Genomic DNA, 19,526 nt, shown 5'->3' with positions numbered 1-19,526 from the left:
TCGCGAGCTCCGCCCCCGGCTGCCTATAAGTGGTGGCCCGGCCCACGGCGCGGCGGCGGCGGCGGCGGCGGCGGCGGCGGCTGGAGCAGGCTCAGGGTCTCCGGCGGCCGGTGGATCCTCCAACCCGCTTCCATAAGGCTTTAGCTTTCCAACTTCAGCTACAGTGTTGGCTAAGTTTGGAAAGAAGACAGAGAGAGACCCCGGTGGCAGCTTTGCTGTTGATCTTTGTCCTAGTTGTCCTGTGGGGTCTCGCGGCACAAGGCTGTTGTGCTTTTAGCGGTGCTATCTCCGGTTCCTCGCACTCCCGTGAACAAGCCCCTGGGCAAGAGCAGCTACAGCAACCAACACCAGAACAAGCAAGGGGAGAGCGCCTGGTGCCATGACCAAGGCAAGAGATCAAAGCGGCCAGGAAGGATGCTGTGGTGAGTTGTATATAATCCTAATGCATCAAGAGGTGGGATTGCAGGTGGCGGGGGTGGGGGTAGGGGACGCAGTTCCCTGAGGGTTGACTTCTGTTTGGATGGAGACTCCAAAAAATGTAAATTCAAAGTTTGGTTAAAAGAACTTGCATACGGGCTAGAATAGAGTACGCTGGGCAGTGCGGAATTCCTTGCCCTGATAAACAAACCTCATCAAAGCTGAAGAAAGTTGAAACAGGAGTTTCTTCACGGTGCATGAAGTCGGGCGGTTATTGGCCAAGAGGCCACGCTGGACCTCAGGGGATGGCATGAAGTAAACGGAATGCATCAATATATAGGTGACCTGCTTAAACACCACACATACTTAGGACCCAAAGCAAACTCGAACCTGAGTGCAGGGGTATGGGCGAAACACGGTTTTCATTTACTCTCTCTGGGCCTTTGCAGGATCCTTAGCAAGCTACCTGACCTCGGCCAAATTCCTTCTCTACCTTGGCCACGCTCTCTCCACTTGGGTAAGTGAGACTGGGCCAAGACTCTTCGCCGCATGATTGCGCAAGCTTTGTTTACTTTCTTTGGAGACAGTTGTATTAAGCGAAATTGTCCTTTGACACATGTTTCGGCAGAATTTTTTTTTCCAAAGACAGTTCCCATGATTATTAGTAAATGTTTCTTAATGGTGAAATGCTGATGATTTAGAATGAAACTGTCCAAAATAAGATTGACAAGCACAGGAAAACATGCATCATTATTACTAGATTGACAAGCACAGGAAAACATGCATCATTACCAGGGTTGGCAAATTCTATTACCCCCTCCCAACCTGGAAAGGTTATCTCGTGAAGCTTCTTTCTTTTCCCATGTTTAAGAAACTTTTTCTGAGGTCTGGAGAGAGGACTCAGTGGTTAAACTGACTGCGTTTCCAGAGGACCAGGGTTCAATTCCAAGCACCCACATGGCTGCTCACGACTGCCTGTAGCTCCAATTTCATGGGATCGGGCACCTTCACAGACATACGTGCAGGCAAAACACCGATGCATATAAAAGAAAAATAAATACATTTTTAAAGAAGAAGAGGAAGAAGAAGAAAAGAAACTTAACTCTTTCCTTTTGTTAAAGTCTGGTTTCAGCAGGCAGCATCATGAAAATAGAATAGAATGATCTACTAACAAATATTGGCCTATCAGGGTAACAGTAATATTGTAGGATTAGCTTAAGTGTACCTAGTCCAAGATCAAATATCTACATGATAAAAATTCCGATCTTCAAAGCTGTTATCTGTGGCTACTTAATACGTGGGAGTACAAGCTGGGTTACAAACCATCTCCCAGTGAAATTAGCCGTGGCTTCACAATTCTCCCATTGGCTTCCTAAGTGGCTTTGGGAGAATTCCAGAATTTCTGCTCTGGATTCCTTTATAAGCCCTCCAAATACCCCAAAGAGGGCTGGATGCGTTCAATAGATGATTATTAGAAACGTTAAACAATTGTTCTTACTGCTAAGAAGCCGTGACTCTAAACATGTTCTGTGCCTTATTAACAAGAACAAAGAATTTCAGGAGTCTAGCTTGAAGTGCTAATTTCTTTTAATTGATTTATCTATAAGCCATGAATGGGGGCCATCATACACAGAAATCTATGCCCTCTGTCCTCGGGAGGGTATTAGGTTGGGTTGTTGGATCTCTAAAAAACAGCAGCCTCAGATAACTTTCTAGAGAAGCTAACTCCCGGGTTCTGAATGCTTACCCAGGGATGACTCTGCAAATATATGCATAAACAAAGTGGAATTGGCTTGAGTTTGTTTTAGCTGGTGGCATAAGAAAAAAGAAACAGTAAAGAGCCCTTTATAAATCTAAACCAATAGCTTGTTCTTCCAATTTAATTCAGTAAGCACGAAGGGATCAGTGGTGGGTGAAGGTCTGGAGTCCTCCAGGAGAACCAGGGCACCTCTTTTCTAAACACTGATTAACTTCAACGCTCATGTGACCTTTGGGTGTCAGAAACATGAGACGAGCTATGGGTGTTCCAGGGTTTTTTTTTTTTTTTTTTTTTTTTTTTTTTTTTTTTTTTTTTTTTTTTGTAGTTTGTATTGAGAAAGACTTTGTCAAGAAAATTTAAAGCAAGTTCCTAAAGAAAGGTGGAAGATGCTTGTTCTAACCTTATAGTCAATTTAGCAAATGGACAAGTCCTCAGGAGACAGAAAGATGAGACGCTACAGCAACAAGTGGGCCATAGAAGGGTTAGTGTTTAGTCTTCGCTGCAAAGGGTACAGAAGGGGATGTAATTAATTAGTAGTTAATTCTGTTTCTGGGCTTTGTCTCCTGTGTGTAGACACACACATACACACACACACACCACACAAACACATGGCAACATACATGCAAACACACACACACCACACACACCACACACACTACACACACCACACACAGACGCACACATGCCAACATACATGCCAACACACACACCACACACACACTACATACGCCAACATACACACTCCACACACACATACATGCCAACACACACACCACACACACACACACCACATACCACACACACACACCACACATGCCAAACACACATATGCCAATACACATACACCACATGCACACACACATGCCAACACACACACACCACACACACTTGCCAACACATACATATCACACACACGCCAACACACAACACACACACACTACACACATCACACACAGACGCACACATGCCAACATACATGCCAACACACACACCACACACACCACATACACACACCACACATACACACCACACACACCAACATACACACTCCACACACACATACATGCCAACACACACACACCACACCACACACACACCACACACATGCCAAACACACATATGCCAATACACATACACCGCATGCACACACACATACATGCCAATACACACACACCACACACTTGCCAACACATACATATCACACACACGCCAACACACAACACACACACTTGCCAACACAACTGAACTGTGACTCCTGAGACCTTGGATATAGGGTGTTTGGGCAGAAGGTTCTCTGAGGTTAGGTTTGTGTGATCTGTGTGTTTTTTTTTTATTTCTGACTTTATTTCTACTAACGGGACAACACATTTCATGCTGCCGTAGGAGCACAAACTCGCTTAGAGGTAGGTGCTTTTGTTTAGGAGTTTATAACACAATTCAGTAAGGGCTTCGGGGCAGCCACAACGAAAGCAGCAATGTGGAACCGTGAAAAAGAGGGGCTTACTTCTCTGCTCACAGAGGCCTCTGTCATAACGTAGAGTGCCACCTGCTACGTCCCTTTTTATCGTAGCCTCTGCTACCTCCTGTCCTGTACCTGGTTTGCCTCCGTCTCTGTACACTGGAATGTGGGCACCATGAAAAGGAGCCCACTCAAGTTGTGATGCCACAGTCGCGTGGGGCACGCATCGGAAACCAGTCTAGAGACGTTTATTAAGTGGATTGATGACTGTGGTTACTGATGCTCAGATCCAGCGTGGGTAGGAAGGCACGTAAACAAATATCAAAGGAGAGCGGAGCGGGTGGCAGGGAGGCAGACAATTGGATGCATGAAAGGGCGTTTACTTAGATGTTGCCTTGTTCTTGGGGTTTTTGTAAGTATGCTGTTTACCACTTAATACTTAAGGTCTTTGGAAATTAGGATAGCCAGAGCAAGTCCAACCTCATTCTCCAAACTCTAAATCTTGTGTTCGTTTTGGATTATGATTGGAAATTGCATCATTTTTTGCACAAAGATTCCCGTACCTCTGCAGTGTTCATGTTTGGGGTCAGGAAATGCTTCCTGATGGAATGAGGGATGCCGGCAGTATTTCCATACCTCAAGTTCCCTTCAGGCATGGAGGCTGTGATACCCCCAAAGCGTCTACAGACATTAGCAAGTGACCCCTAAGAATAGAATGCTCCCTAGTTGAGAACGACTTGTTTATTGTGTTAGCATGAATCAGTTTAAATTTTGAATATTTAAAGTGCTTGTTTTAGTCTTATTAAAATTTAATAGCATTTGACTTATCAGTAAAATAATTTCCTTGCAACATATGAAGTTTATCATGAGGATTTTGCCAGACTTTGGGAAGATCTCAGAGTGGAAGTTCTTTCACACAGGGTCAAATATGTAAGGCATTTAGTGACGAAATGGTGTCTTTCCTCAATGTCAAGCTAAAATGTCCAAGCTGGAACTTGTAATCTCATAGAATGTCTCTTCTAGATATCTCATATATTAATCTATCTGACTAATTAAAAAGTTTCTGTTAAACTTGTACCACATTTTATGCCAACTAATTGCAAAATTCCTTATATGTTCTGGAACTATGTAAAGATTTAACTCTTTCTGTCTCAGCTTGTTTAATGACAGAATCTACAATGTAGCTCTTGCTATCCTTGAACTCACTATGTAGACCAGGCTGGCCTCAAACTCACAGAAACCCACCCACCTCTGCCTTCCGAGTGCTGGGATTAAAAGTGTGCATCACTACACCCAGCTATTGTTTCAAAAACTTATCTTTATTAAAACATAGCTGTTTACTTATATATTTATTTCAACATCTTTGGTCTTATGGGATCAGAGTTTCCATGATTGATTTTTTTTCCCCTTCTGTTTGTTCTGCTATTTTACAACTTTGAAAAAAAATTTACTTGTGGAATAACACAGTTAAAAAAAAAGATAGCAGTGAAAACCCATCAGAGGCCTCAGAGGCCATTCCTACAAGTTCCCAAATTGAAAAACTGGCTTGTGTTAGCCCTTAAGGTAAATTAATGCTTAGAAATGATAAGTAATGAAGCTTGACTTTTCCATGGTGCTAGAATGAATCTTTAGCATTAGGCCAATTTTCAATTCCTAATTATTGACTTGGAAAATCATCCGATGTCGCCGGAAAGCATCCTTTTGGTAAGAAAACGACTTCTTGACTACAGTGGGCTACAAACTCAAAACCTCTCAACCAAACCTCTTTGTCTTGTTTCAGGGGGATCGGATGTGGCATTTCGCCGTGTCCGTGTTTCTGGTGGAGCTCTATGGAAACAGCCTCCTTCTGACAGCTGTCTATGGGCTGGTGGTGGCAGGCTCCGTTCTGGTCATGGGCGCCATCATTGGTGACTGGGTAGACAAAAATGCCAGACTGAAAGGTGGGTGCCATTATGTAACTCAGCCTGTGTTCTTTGGACCAGCCCGTGTTTCCTCTACGCTGGAGAGAATAAATCATGACTCAGCGTAAGGACTCGCGCGACACGGCTGAGGGATAGGGGCTGATGGCCACATCTGGATTCAGGGTCCTGAGGCTGCTGCATTAGTTGGGGTGTCAGGGCATTGACTTCATGGATTTTTTTTCTTTCTTCTGGCAGTTTGTCCATTTCAGATGTTAACAGTTAACCCGGTAGCCAATTTTCTGGGAATCGCGTTAAAGATTAAAAGTTTGCTTAGTTCTGGCTTCCTCCCGCACCATGAGTTGTGCTGGAGGCCCTCTAGTGTGAGGTTCCTGGGTACAGCTTGAACATCTGTCCTCTGCTGTACATATGAAGGTGTGAGTAGTGGAATCTGACAGCTAAATACTGATCCAAGGGAGAATAACCATGTCTGGACAACAGATAGCTGAATTACACTTTTTTTTTTAGGAAAAAAAAGAAATTTATAATATGTTGTAGAAATGATAATAAATCGTGCACGTATTATATTGTACACATGATAAAATGATTTTTCTTCTAAGGCATCAAGATATATTCTGTTTTATATACAAGAGATTGGAAATAACTAAGCAATTTGGTTATAAAATATAAGATGTATGTGGATAATTATTTGAAACTCGGTCAATAATGCAAAGAGCTGTCCATGCTTCATGTCTGAAGAGAGACACAGGGAAATCTTTAATGTATAGCTAGCTTTGTTCAGCTCAGGCTGATTGTTCCTAAATAAGAGTCAACAGGCTACAGAGTTCTAGGATTTGGCGTTACTAGTAAAATGATTCCTATGAAGATTTTCCGATTTTGAGAGTAAGTCAATAAGAGCACATATAGAAAAAAATTTCCATACACTAGGGAAAACCAAATTCTTTTGATAGCTAGCCACAAGAATATTCTCCACAGGATCCTTTAACCATAATGTGGTTGAGTGTTGCAATCACGCATTTGGGAAGTGCTAATTTGGATGGAGAAGGCTGTGGTATAGGAGAGGAGTCTCCTGTGTTTGCAGTCTAAGCGTCTCACGAGCCACCCTTCATGTGACTCTTCCCTGCTCCTTACAGGATGAACTCACTATTTCTTCCTCTGCTCTCTGAGACTTTGTGGTACCTTTGTTATTGTACTGAGATGGTTCTAGTCGTCTGCCCACATATCCTTCCTTCTGGTGTGTGAGGAGTTAGTTTTTAATCCTTAGATATGAATGCATGCGTGCATACATGCATGAAGGAATGACTTCTGCATTTGGTTTTGTTTCAGATTGCCTTCTGAGAGGAGTCTGCTTTGTTTTAAGTTTTTGAGTCTTTGACATGATCTTCCAAGCCAGGATAAGCTTTATTTACCATTCTGGATGACAAGATCTGTAATTCTAACTTATACATTCCACAATGTTTTCACAAATATTTTATTTGAAGATCATTGTGATTCCATAAGGGAGCGAAGGTGGATGTTATCCTCCACACTTACCAGGCATAGGCATAAGAACCATTAAATATCCTGTCCTTGATGATCTGCCTATGAGTGGCGGGAAAATAAATGGCTACTGGGTTCTTACCTGGCCTTGCTCACCTATATGAAGGAGTGTCTCTAACAGGACCTTGCATTTTCTCTGATGGAAGGCATAGCTCAGAATTTCATAGCAATGACAACAAAATACAAATCAGAAGAAATCTGCTATGTATGGGTTCTTGGCAAATGTTCGTGTATTTTTCGTTATTTTATTAGATCAAGCCGGTCGTGTAAGCGAGAGATTATAGAGTCCACTTCCTCTTCAGCTCCTCTCTAACCTCCTACATGTTTTTATTTTAGCTTAAGCAGTTGAGGCTTGAAGGATGGATCTTATCCATACAACAGTTATGTTTATGGTAGTAAACTTTCTAAAAATAAATGAGATACATATGCAGTTATCATGAAAGACTTCAACTAGTAGAAGAAAGCCACAGGTCCATTATTTTGTTTGCAGGGTTCTCAGGTCTGTGGACAGGACCTAGCTGAGGCAGAATTTACTGTTGGCGGGGTTTCTTGGTCTTGTAGTAGTTATGCGTGTGCATCCATGTAGCTCAGCAATCGTGAGTGACAGCATCCTGCTCAACCATGCTGGTGCAGTGAACATTTCTCTTTTGCTCCCTCCGTACAGTGGCCCAGACTTCACTGGTGGTGCAGAACGTCTCCGTCATCCTCTGCGGGATTATCCTCATGATGGTTTTCTTACACAAAAATGAGCTTCTGACGATGTATCACGGATGGGTCCTCGTAAGTTCTCCACGGGGTTCTTGCTGTTTGTTTCCCAGGTCCTGAGGACGGAACCCAGGGCCTCATAAGTACTAAGCATACACTCCCACCACTGAGCTGTGCCTCAGCTCCCCAGGATTCTGGATGACAGAACAGAACATTCAATAGCGGTGAAGGTGTAAACCCTTTTCAGTCTAGCAGTGTATCTTGTGGGTTTTCACTGCAACCTTTAATATTGATTTCTATATCCACAGGTCATTTTGATTCTCTTGGTTCTCCTTTGATGATGTTTTAGAAAACATTAAACTGTCATATAAATGATTATTGTATAACTTTTGCATTAACTATTGATGGATAGATCTGAACGATGCCCTGCCCTTTAATTTCTGAGTCCTGGTACTCAGTTGTCCCTTGTGCAGAAAGTAAAGTTATTTTTTATGAATGACACTAAATTTTTTTTTTAAAAGGTTAAGCTTCTGTATTAACCTAAATTTTTTGCTCTGATTCTTTAGACTGCCTGCTACATTATGATCATCACTATTGCAAACATTGCAAATCTGGCCAGTACTGCTACTGCCATCACAATCCAAAGGGACTGGATTGTTGTGGTGGCAGGAGAAAACAGAAGCAGATTAGCAGGTAACTGGGATTACCTTTTCAACCAAAGGAATCCATGAATCCGTGGCTGTAAGCGGGAAGGGACGCCTTTTTACTGTTGGTTATCTGGGAAGGCTTTAAGAACACTCCATGGGAAGCACCACGGTTTTGTATTGCTGCCCTTACAGGGGTCAAACAGTGCGGTGACTTACCTAAGTGCTCCGGAGTTAACTTTAGGGTGCTTCCTACTCTATCCTTCTCTGTGAATCTAGCAAGTAGAACGTCTCATTTGAACGTTTTTTTTTTTTTTCTTTTTAAATTATGCTGTTTCTCAATTTCAGTTGTCATGGTGGCAATCTGACATGGTGTTTTGCCCTCATAAATATGGAAATATTACACGCACTTTAAGGATTGTACCATTGGTACTTTGTTTCTTTCTACCAAATGGAAACAACACAGTTGTAGCAGAGATTATTGAAGTTAGTTTTCACTTCAAAAAAATTTCTTTTGAAAAGTAATTATCTCACATCCTACAAAATGTAAGACTTTTGAAATATATTTTCAAACAGAAGACAGAACGTGCTCTTTAACAAACAATCTTAGTTTATCGGAAACACAGACAAGAGACACATATCTTATTTCACGAATGCTCCTCAGGCCCCTGGCTTACCTGGTATCCTCCTTCTTCACCCGCAGTGCCCGCAGGTTTGAACTGGATTGGTAATTACACAAGGTGAGAGAGGAAGGTCACCCAGATCAGCTGAGCCGACTCTGCTGGTCATTAAGATAATGAGTATCATAAGTGCATTGCCCAACAGTCCTGACAGACAGGAAAGCCCTTCTCGATGACTAAAGCGGCCCACTTTAGGACGCAGAGACGAAGACTATGTGCCGGGGTTAGCAAGCGGTTAGCAAGCGGCTCTGTTTGACTAGACATGGTGGTTCAAAAATAAAAAGAAGGCGGGAAGGAAACAGTAATTGAAAGGGAGCAAAGTCAGTGGGAGACCGGGAACAGGCTTGTCCCACCTGCCTGTGTGCCTCCTCAGATAGCTGTGAATGTGACTGGCAATGCCACACTCGAATTCTCAAAGTTGGACACCCCTGCTCTAGAAGAAAAATAATTTGTCTGAATCATCACTTCCTGGTAGCCGTATTACAACCCAGGGAAATACACTGGGATTTTGTGTGAGAGCAGAACAGTGAATGTTTGCCAGAAAATTCTCTCCCATCCTTCCTTAATTGTTTATTTACAAAACAATAATAATTTCACATCTCTTTTTTCTTATGCTGAAAGAGAAGATAAGACTTCATCCCCTTTTTTCTTAAATTTCTCCTTTTAACATTATTTTCAGCATGTAAAATGTGTCTGTGTTTTAAAATTCAGAGGATAAGAAGGAGTGTATTTTGAAAATAGATCACAAATGTATTTTTCTGACATATTTGGAAGAAAAATTTGGCCTCTAAATTATTCTCTTTCACTTTTCTGAATTTATTAACTGCACTCATTTTGACCCTATAAAACTCATGAAGTTTTTTTTTTAAAAAGGCTATTTTAGGGAGCTGGAGAGATGGCTTGCTCCTTAAGCGCCCATTCCTCTCTTCCGGAGGACCCAAGTTCTATTCCCAGCTTGGCATTAGGCAATCACCTGAAACTCCAGCTTCAGTGGGTCTGATGCCTCTAGGCTCCGTGGGCACCTACCCTTAATGCATCTACCTGCACAATACACATCATTAAAAAGTAATAGAAAGAAAGAATTTTAAAAGTTGTTTTCCTCCTTAAAATAACTTTATTAGGGCCAAGCAGTGGTGGCACATGCCTTTCATCCAGCATTTGGGAGGCAGAGGCAGGTGGATCTCTGTGAGTCTGAGGCCAACCTGGTCTGCAAAGTGAGTTCCAGGACAGCCAGAGCTGTTACACAGAGAAGCCCTGTCACAAACAAACAGGCAAGCAAGCAAGCAAGCAAAGAAAAGCAACAGCAGCAACAACAAAAAGCTTTGTTAGAGGGAAATTCTCAAAAATATTTAAGTATTCCTAATAAATACATAGACACAGACAGCCTAAATCTGTGGATCTACGAGAAAATGTTCCAGAACTACTGAAACTAGGACTGTCCATTTCTCAGCTGACCCCTCTCCTTCTTTGTGAGTTATTTCATGGTAGAAGAATCTAGAAAAGACAGCCTGTTTCCTAGCCTGCCTTGTGGCCTTTCTTCAGTTTAAGAAGGGAAATAGAATGTCAGCTGATCTCTTTTGTCCATCAAGTGGTCAAGTGGTCAAGTCCCTTCCACCTCCACCCCCACAGCCAGGCTGATAGATCAGTGAAGGACACCTACAAGTCTTCTTTTCTGGTATTTAACCCCAGTGGATTTAACTAAAACCCATGTTTCGAAACAGGATACAGAGACTTCTTAATTCAGAGGGTCAGCGGATGTCTGACCATGAATTTGGCGTGTCATTTCTGCTATAAGCAGAAAAGTCGGGAGGGGGGGAGGAAAATGGCTAAAGAAAAATAGAAGAGAAAAGAAGAAAAGTAGAGTCCGCTGCCTTGGCTTCCTATGAGGATGTTAGAAAAAAAACCAAGCAGAAGAGTGGGCTGTACAGCTGTGTGTGTGTGTGTGTGTGTGTGTGTGCGCGTGTGTGAGTGTGCATGCGCACGCGTACGTGTGCATACATAAAGAGTAAGACTATGAGCTGGCGGCTGGTTGCTGTCTGCTCTTGTTTCTTTATTCCAGCATTCATGATTTTAGGGAGTTCTAAAATTGCAAACTGTATCGTCGAGGCCAGACAAAGTACTCACGCGTGTACTCTTAACGAATCTAGGAACTAGTCAGATATTTTTCAGGTTCAGTCTTTTATTAAGACATTCTCTCTTCCATGTAGTCTGTGCGCCCTCCTTCCCCCGGCTCTCTAACCCATCCGTCTCTCTTGCCCCTTTGTGGGGCAAGTCTGTTGTGACAGCTTCTTGGGGTTTCTGGCTAAGTATTCTGGAGGAAAATCTGGTGGTTCGCTTTGACAAAGTATGGCGCATAGGTTTCATGCCTTAGCTCTAGTGCTTAAAAGTTGGTCTCACGCTCCAGGTAGAGCAGCCTGCTGGCTCCTGATTGCCCAGCAAGTCCCCTTTGAACACGTCTTCTCCTGTGTGGTATCATGTACTTGTCAGTGAAAGAAATTGCGTCATGCCATGCTCTGTGCCACATAGCAAAGCCACCAAACCCTCATTTGAGTCTTCGTGTGATAATAAATGTAAAGTCACAGAGAACATACATGTGTACATTCAGAAGACTGATTCTCTTCCAGGCTCTTACCATCCAAACAATTATGTCTTCAAAACGGCTACTTAATTCCTTCTGCTCCAGAAAGACACAGCTGCTTCCTGACGCCACCTTTTTCTTGATAGAAAGCATTACTATTGCCTTCCTAAGTATTCTATAAAATATGGAAACCCGGGTCTCAGGAGCTCTGTGAACCCCCAGTTCTTGATCATCTAGGAAAGGGAAACGTTTGACTAAAGCATTTCCTGTTGTAACGAGGTTTTAAGACGCAGCGGTTATTTCTTGAATTGCTTTTTCTTTTGGGGACTCAAATTGCTGAGTCTCTTGGATCAGTTCCTCGTGTCCCTATTGGCTTGCACACTGGAAGCCTGTTGGTGGGCAGGCAGGCGTTGGGGGAGCCTGTGCGGAGGAAGACACACTCCTGTGGGAGATGGATGATCTGACCACGACCGCTACCTTTGCCTCTAGGAAGGCATTGCGATGGGAGGTCGGTGCCGGCTGCCTTTGCCTTTCAAGTGGAAGGTGATGAATATCAAAGTTCTCCCGTTATCGTGTGTGCCCTGTACACTCCTAGGACTAATCAGAAAGCCACCGATGCCGAAGGAATGAGGGGAAGGAGAGAGGCCATTCCCTGGGATTCTCGTTAGTCACGTATTGATTTTTCCTGGCTGAGCCAGATGATGGCCGAGGATCTGCCTCGTGAATTTTCGCCCTCCTTTGTGCTATAGGGCACGGCAAAGTGGATCATTGCCTTTGCTGCCCTTCCTTCATCTCTAGCACTCTTGAACATCCAGGAACCAATTTTAGAAAACCCTGTTATCACCGTGAAACCGTCCTCTCATAAGCTCACTCGTCTGTGTCTTCACCCGCCACTCTCCCTCTCCCCCGCTCCCTCCTTCACTTCCAAACAACCCTTGCCTGCTGGCTGCCACATACAAACCACAGGATCCATCGCCTTCTTACCACCTAGAACCCTTTCTCTTCTCCCTCTCTTACCCTGTTTAAATTCCAAGGTCAGTCACGACGCCACGCTTGCCTCCCAGGGAAAGCCTTGGCTCACTTGGTTCTCTCTCCTTTTGTTGGACTCACTCAGTAACTCCCTTTAAGTCAACTTTCACAGTAGAGCAAGACTGGAGAAAACACACGGCTTAGCTCAGTGTGCCCGTGAGCGTGGACCTGCTCTTTTCCTGCCGTCAGAGGAACGAGCCTGGCTCCGCGTTCAGCCATCTTTCCCTCCATCCTGAAGGAAGGCTCTGCATTTTCTCCTACATCCTGCAGGAGCTTCCACCAAGCCACCTTCCTCACGCTTGCTTACTTTCTCCTAACTTTCTCTGTGGTTTACTCCGTAGCATTTCCCCAGGGGGCAGCATTCACATTACGCCCTGAAGGGGCACCTATTGGAAAGATAAGAAAACAGTGTTTCCTGGAGTTGGCACCTCTTGTGGGCTACTCCTGCTCTGTGGTCTTTGAGGTGCCCACTGGTTCTGGGGATGGCAATGAGTGCCCCTCCTAGTCTCACGTCTGCGTGCCACCGCCGAGTGCCCCTCTTATTCTCTGTTTCTTGAGTGTCACCGTATGCACTTGGCGCAGGCGGTTTTTCTCCACTTTGAAGCGCTGTCCCCTTTCTATTTCTAGGACACGGAATTCTTGTTTTTATCACGGAATTCTTGTTTTTATCACTTTGCTCATTCCTACTCACGTTTTCAACCTCTAAATGTTGGCATTCCCAATAGTTTAGAACCTGGTCTGCTCTCTACACACACATATCCTTGGGATTCAATCTTATTCCATAGTTTTAAAAACTGGCAAACTTCTGAAATCGGCTCATATCTCTTTCTGAATCTTCAACCTCATTTGTGTAGCTATCGGTCTCCAAAGAGCCTAATCAAAATCAGCATTTCCAAAATCCAATTCTAGTGCTTTTATGCGAAACCTGATTATTCCAAAGTTATCTGCTTCTCAGTAATTAGTAACTCAAGAAAAATAAAAAGAATAACACTCCTTAGAGCCATCAATGATGCTTCTTTCTTTTTTTATTTTTTATTTATTTATTTTTTTTTTTTGGTTTTTCGAGACAGGGTTTCTCTGTGGCTTTGGTGCCTGTCCTGGAACTAGCTCTTGTAGACCAGGCTGGCCTCGAACTCACAGAGATCCGCCTGCCTCTGCCTCCCGAGTGCTGGGATTAAAGGCGTGCGCCACCACCGCCCGGCCATGATACTTCTTTCTTAGACTCTGTCAGCCATAATCTATTACCAGTGCATCATGAGTCTGCCTTTAAAGTAGTGGTTTTCAACCTGTGGGTCGTGACACCTTTGAGGGTTGCATATGAGATATTTACATTACAATTCCCAACAGTAGCAAAGTTATAGTTAATAAGTAGCAATGGAATAATTGTATGGCTGGGGGTCACCATGGCATGAGGAACTGGGCCAAAGGGTTGCAGCGTTAGGAAGGCTGAGGACCACTGCTTTAACATTGTATGTGTTTCACAGTTTACATGCCAGATGTTTCTTTGCAGCATTTGTAGATACATATTTCTACACACATCTGTAATATATCATGCATAGTATATATTGTTGGTTGATTGATTGGCTTTTCCTAGAGGAGTGTTAGCTTCATGAAAACAGGGACTGTTGCTCACAGCGAATGTTTTGGTCACAGGATGCCTTTAGAAACTGGCCTTCCAGGGATCTGTCCCCTTGGCTTTTTGCTTTCTATGATGTAAATGATCAGGCTGTCTTTGATAGGTTTGAACTCTCACTCACTCACCTGCCTCTTGCCTCTGTAGATATGAATGCCACCATCAGAAGGATTGACCAGCTAACCAACATCCTGGCCCCCATGGCCGTTGGCCAGATCATGACGTTCGGTTCCCCAGTCATTGGCTGTGGTTTCATTTCGGGCTGGAATCTGGTGTCCATGTGTGTGGAGTATTTCTTGCTCTGGAAGGTGTATCAGAAGACCCCCGCTCTGGCGGTGAAAGCTGCTCTCAAAGTAGAGGAGGCAGAAATGAAGCAACTGAACTCACCCAAAGGTAACTGGCCAAACCACCACCTCTTCGTTCTATGTTCAGCCCTCGGGAGTTTGCTGAAGACCGGATGCTAGTTTGGATTTCAGGCCGTCTTTCCAGGGAGGGTCTGGATGAGTTGGCTGTCATCTTTTGAGATTCTGGAAAGGACTGTGGGTTAGCTGTAAAATGACTTGGGGTAGGTCCCTGGCCCCTTTTCTTGTGGCGGGCAGTGGGCACAGAGGAGCAACGGATTGAGGATGGTTGGGAAACTGAGTCATAGAAATGGGAAGACAGGGAACGTGGGCATTTCCTAGCATTCCTGAGGGGAGTAAAATAGCCACTTAGAGGACAGTGGGGGTGGGGGGTGGGGGGAGATAGAGGCAGGATTTTCCCTGGAGAAGTGGAAGCTGGTTTTCTAGTAAACGAAATCTTATTAAGGTTTTAAAAGAAGATAGTATACTTCCCCACATAATTTTTGTACTTTATCTGATAAGTTTTCCTGCTATTTGCTTCAGTGAATGAGAGCATAATCTCTGAAAGAAAGAGAGGTTTAAAAAAGAGACCAAGGGTATTTATTTTTACACCAGAACTGTTACTTGGGACCTATTGCATGGCTGTAATTCTGAAATTACCAGTAAAAGGAAAGCCGATTTACAATGTAGTAGTCAAGGAGACCCATGCAGGAGGAGAACGAGGAAACCCAAGCCAATGATGTGTCTTATTTACAGATACTGAGCCAAAATCTCTGGAGCAATCTCATCTAATGGGCGAGAAAGACTCCAACATCCGTGAACTTGAACCCGAGCAAGAGCCTACATGTGCCTCCCAGATGGCCGAGCCCTTCCGCACCTTTCGAGATGGTTGGGTCGCCTACTACAACCAGCCGGTGTTCCTGGCTGGCATGGGCCTGGCTTTCCTCTATATGACAGTCCTGGGCTTCGACTGTATCACTACAGGGTACGCCTACACTCAGGGTCTGAGCGGCTCCGTCCTCAGTGTTTTGATGGGAGCCTCAGCAATAACTGGAATAATGGGAACCGTGGCTTTCACTTGGCTGCGCCGAAAATGCGGCCTTGTTCGGACTGGTCTGCTCTCAGGACTGGCGCAGCTTTCCTGTTTGATCTTGTGTGTGATCTCCGTGTTCATGCCTGGAAGCCCCCTGGACCTATCTGTTTCTCCATTTGAAGATATCCGTTCTAGGTTTATGCAGGTGGAGCCAGTGCCCCCAACTACCAAGATACCCGAGACCGGCTTTACAACTGAAACGCCTATGTCCAACGTGTCTAATATTGTTAATACTGTCCATGAGATTAGTACTAAATCCGAGCCCATGATCTCCGTCAGCCTGCTCTTTGCGGGCGTCATTGCTGCTAGAATCGGTAAGAACTCTCTTTCTCTATATTAAAAAAAATTAAATCAGCTGGGAGCGATAGCGAAGAGAATTCAACAGTAAATTATCTGAAATCATGCATGTTAATTTAAGCAAAAGCCACAGTTTATGTATAGGATCTACTCATTAAACATGAAATTTTACTTAATATTTTAAACTATATGTGTATAGGTATAGAAAATGTTTAGGATTTTTTCTGAATTGTGTGTGTGTGTGTGTGTTTTGGAAGTATGTTTTAATACCTTATGCATGTTAATGAGAACTCTTAATTCAGGGGTATATCCTTAAATGAATATTTTTGAGGATTAAATATTTAATCTCTCTCTCTCCACCCCCTTCTTTCTCTTTTTCTCTCTCGTGTGTTACTGGGGATCAAACTCAGGGCCTTCTTGTGCTAGGGACGTGCCTTAAATTGTTACTCTTTTGAAGGCGTCGTGGTTGTAAGAAACACCCTTCACAAACAAGTCCCCTCTAGCCGACAGGCATTTTTTAAGTTCCATACTTTGCCACACGAGTTAGTTTTATACCTCTGGCCGGAAGCACAATGTCAAGGCATCCTACAGAGCAGAATTTAAGTAATCATTAATGGAGTCCTGGTCCGTGGCCTCTGAATCCATTTCTTCTTGAAACGAACCCATATTTATCTTGTGATACAGAGCAATTCATGAATTTATCAGAGACATTAATTAATCAGGCAAGACAGCTTTATTGGGAGCCCTGTGATACTCAGACAGCAATGGCAGAGTGGGTTAAAGTTTCCGTGTTCTTTAGCCATGGCCGCACATTAGATTGCTTTAAACTTTAGACCTGCTAGAATTCATAGGCTCTGCTTCCCAATGCCATTTTACCTTTGTCGTCTGAATAATCTGAATAATCACAGCTTTATTGGGTCCGGTGGCTGTAAGAATAATTTCTTAAAGGCATTAATAATCCGATGTATACTAAAAAATTATATAAGGAAAAGTGTGATGACTATTTTCTATCTATGGGCAATTCAAAGAATCGAGAGCTCCAATGTATTTTGCATATATTAACACACCTGCATAACGTAAGCTATATAACTATAAGCTAAATTATATGCTAAAACTTAATCTTTTACAACCTCCTTTACCATATAGGTCTTTGGTCCTTTGATCTAACTGTGACACAGTTACTGCAAGAAAATGTCATTGAATCAGAAAGAGGCATTATCAACGGCGTGCAGAACTCCATGAACTACCTTCTCGACCTCCTACATTTCATCATGGTCATCTTGGCCCCCAATCCCGAAGCCTTTGGCTTGCTCGTGTTGATCTCCGTCTCCTTCGTGGCAATGGGCCATCTCATGTATTTCCGATTTGCCCAGAAGACTCTGGGCCACCAGCTCTTTGTGTGTGGTCCCGATGAAAAGGAAGTGACCGATGAAAATCAGCCCAACGCCTCTGTTGTGTAAAGTCGCTTAGCTCTGGCCCCTGTTACTAGATTAGGGAGAGCGTGTGTGCCTATTCTGTACCGCACAATTCCAATAAATGCCTGCATATTTCTCTGACTTTTACCACAGCTGTGCCTTGAGGGTTAAGAGCACTAACTAACCTAAGTCAGCCAAGGTGGACTGGTTATTTCCCTTACATTTAGACATGGGGGGAAAAAAGGAAGAGGGAAAGAAAAGATTGGTGTACCTATGGAGAGAGTCTAATGGTGAAACGAAGTTTCCCTTGCTCTTATGAGTATATGAAATTTTACAAAGAATGAGTTAAGTTACTCCTTAGCAGTATATTTATTATATCTGCAAGAATTCAGATAAATCAATTCTCCCCAAGACTCATTCTTGGAAAAGTCTGGCCCTCTTCCTTTTTTTTTTTTTTTTTTTTTTTTAGACCAATCATATCATTCTCAGGTATGTTATAGAACCAGGTTTTTCTCCATGTATGAAGATTATATTCTGATAACCAGTATTACCCTTCTAAAACCCGTTGAACTTAAGGAATTTGTTGTAGGTGGAGAATGAAGTATGTAACCAGCATTGTTCCAGAAAAAGGATTATGGCTTAACCTTTGCATTTCGACTATCAGGTTGGGCAAAATATTCCAGTAATATGCCTGTGGCTCTTCCCAAAGTGACTCTCAAAAGCTGTAGGTGCACACGACCAAAGCTGTAGAGTCCTAGCGCAGGATGGGAGGTCATACAGTGTGTTATCCGTGTGGCTGTAGCCGCTGACAGGTTATGCACTACACCTAAGGGCTGAGACCCCCATGGAACCAGAATCACCGTCGTTGTCAGCGGTCACTGTCTTAGTACACGAGCTAGCTTCCCTCCAGCCCCGTAAGCGGCCTGGAGAAGAGTGGCCATTCTTGGAAAGAAAGTCATTAGCTGAATGCCCCGGCAACATTTTACTTTAATAGATTTGGGCTTAGGCGTTGGTTACCTCTGCATTATATCTAGAGAAAAGCCAGCCACAAAGGTTCCCCTGTCAGTACCTCCAAGCAGAGTAAAAGGAAAAAACTGTTTGTATATATTTTTAAAACTGTTTTGCAAGTTATTGTGTAACCTGCCAGTGCCGACCTGGGACATTGCCTAACTTTCTATGCACTTTCATGGAGACTGCAATACGTTGCTTCGAGCACTTTGTTTGTCCTTGAGTTTAATCTTTTCCTCCTCTTTCTACAGTATGACATGATTTACTATGTTGTAAAATCTTCATAAAAATGTTTCTATATAAAATGTTTTGAAAATCTTAATTTCTCTTTACTGAGTTGTGTTCTCCAATGATTATTATTATTTTCTTTTTTACTTATTTCAAAAACTAGCATATAAGGCATTTGGTGTCATTATGGCCTTTGGAACAATGTATGTCATGGTAAATTTCTTCTCTCCTCCCCATCCTTTACCACTGACCTCTTCCCTTGTTCCTTCAGTAACTTTCCCTCTTTCTATGGCCTTTTTTTTTTCCGAGACAGGGTTTCCCTGTAGTTTCTAGAGCCTGTCCTGGAACTAGCTCTTGTAGACCAGGCTGGCCTCGAACTCAGAGATCCGCCTGCCTCTGCCTCCTGAGTGCTGGGATTAAAGGCGCGCGCCACCACCGCCCGGCTTTCTGTGGCCTTTTGACTACTTGTCCTTCCTCACCACCTGACCATGCCTTGGCTTCCTCCTTTGTAAGTTTTACTCATATCTAGACCCACAAAGATCCATTTTTCCCCTGAAACTTTCAAATTTTCCCGTCTTTATGTAGAGAAGATTCTGTTGTGTAGATATGCCACATTTTTGCTCTCCATTTATCTACCCATGGACATGCAGGCTATTTCTACTTCCTCGCTGTTGTGGAGAGAGCGGTAATGAATTGCGATGCGCGGCTATCTATAGTAGGATTTAGAGTCCTTGGGGACACCCCTGGTGTGCTATAGTTGGCTCCCATGGGAGTTCTGGCTC

General features: G+C 43.4%; 1 protein-coding gene across 1 annotated transcript; it reads left to right on the top strand.

The window, feature by feature from the left end:
• The first annotated feature begins 52 nt into the window (after positions 1-52).
• On the top strand, positions 53-18,838 carry Slc40a1 (solute carrier family 40 member 1). The gene is made up of 8 exons (XM_038315259.1): positions 53-422; positions 867-934; positions 5,416-5,575; positions 7,758-7,873; positions 8,365-8,491; positions 14,510-14,755; positions 15,460-16,110; positions 17,240-18,838. Exons 1-8 carry the CDS (start codon positions 380-382, stop codon positions 17,551-17,553), a joined length of 1,725 nt encoding a protein of 574 aa, XP_038171187.1. The 5' UTR covers positions 53-379; the 3' UTR covers positions 17,554-18,838.
• Positions 18,839-19,526: the final 688 nt, after the last annotated feature.

Source organism: Arvicola amphibius, chromosome 18 (assembly GCF_903992535.2).
Source record: "Arvicola amphibius chromosome 18, mArvAmp1.2, whole genome shotgun sequence".
Taxonomy (NCBI): domain Eukaryota; kingdom Metazoa; phylum Chordata; class Mammalia; order Rodentia; family Cricetidae; genus Arvicola; species Arvicola amphibius.
Note: the sequence above shows the minus strand (reverse complement) of the source record. Positions and strands in the feature narration are given on the sequence as shown.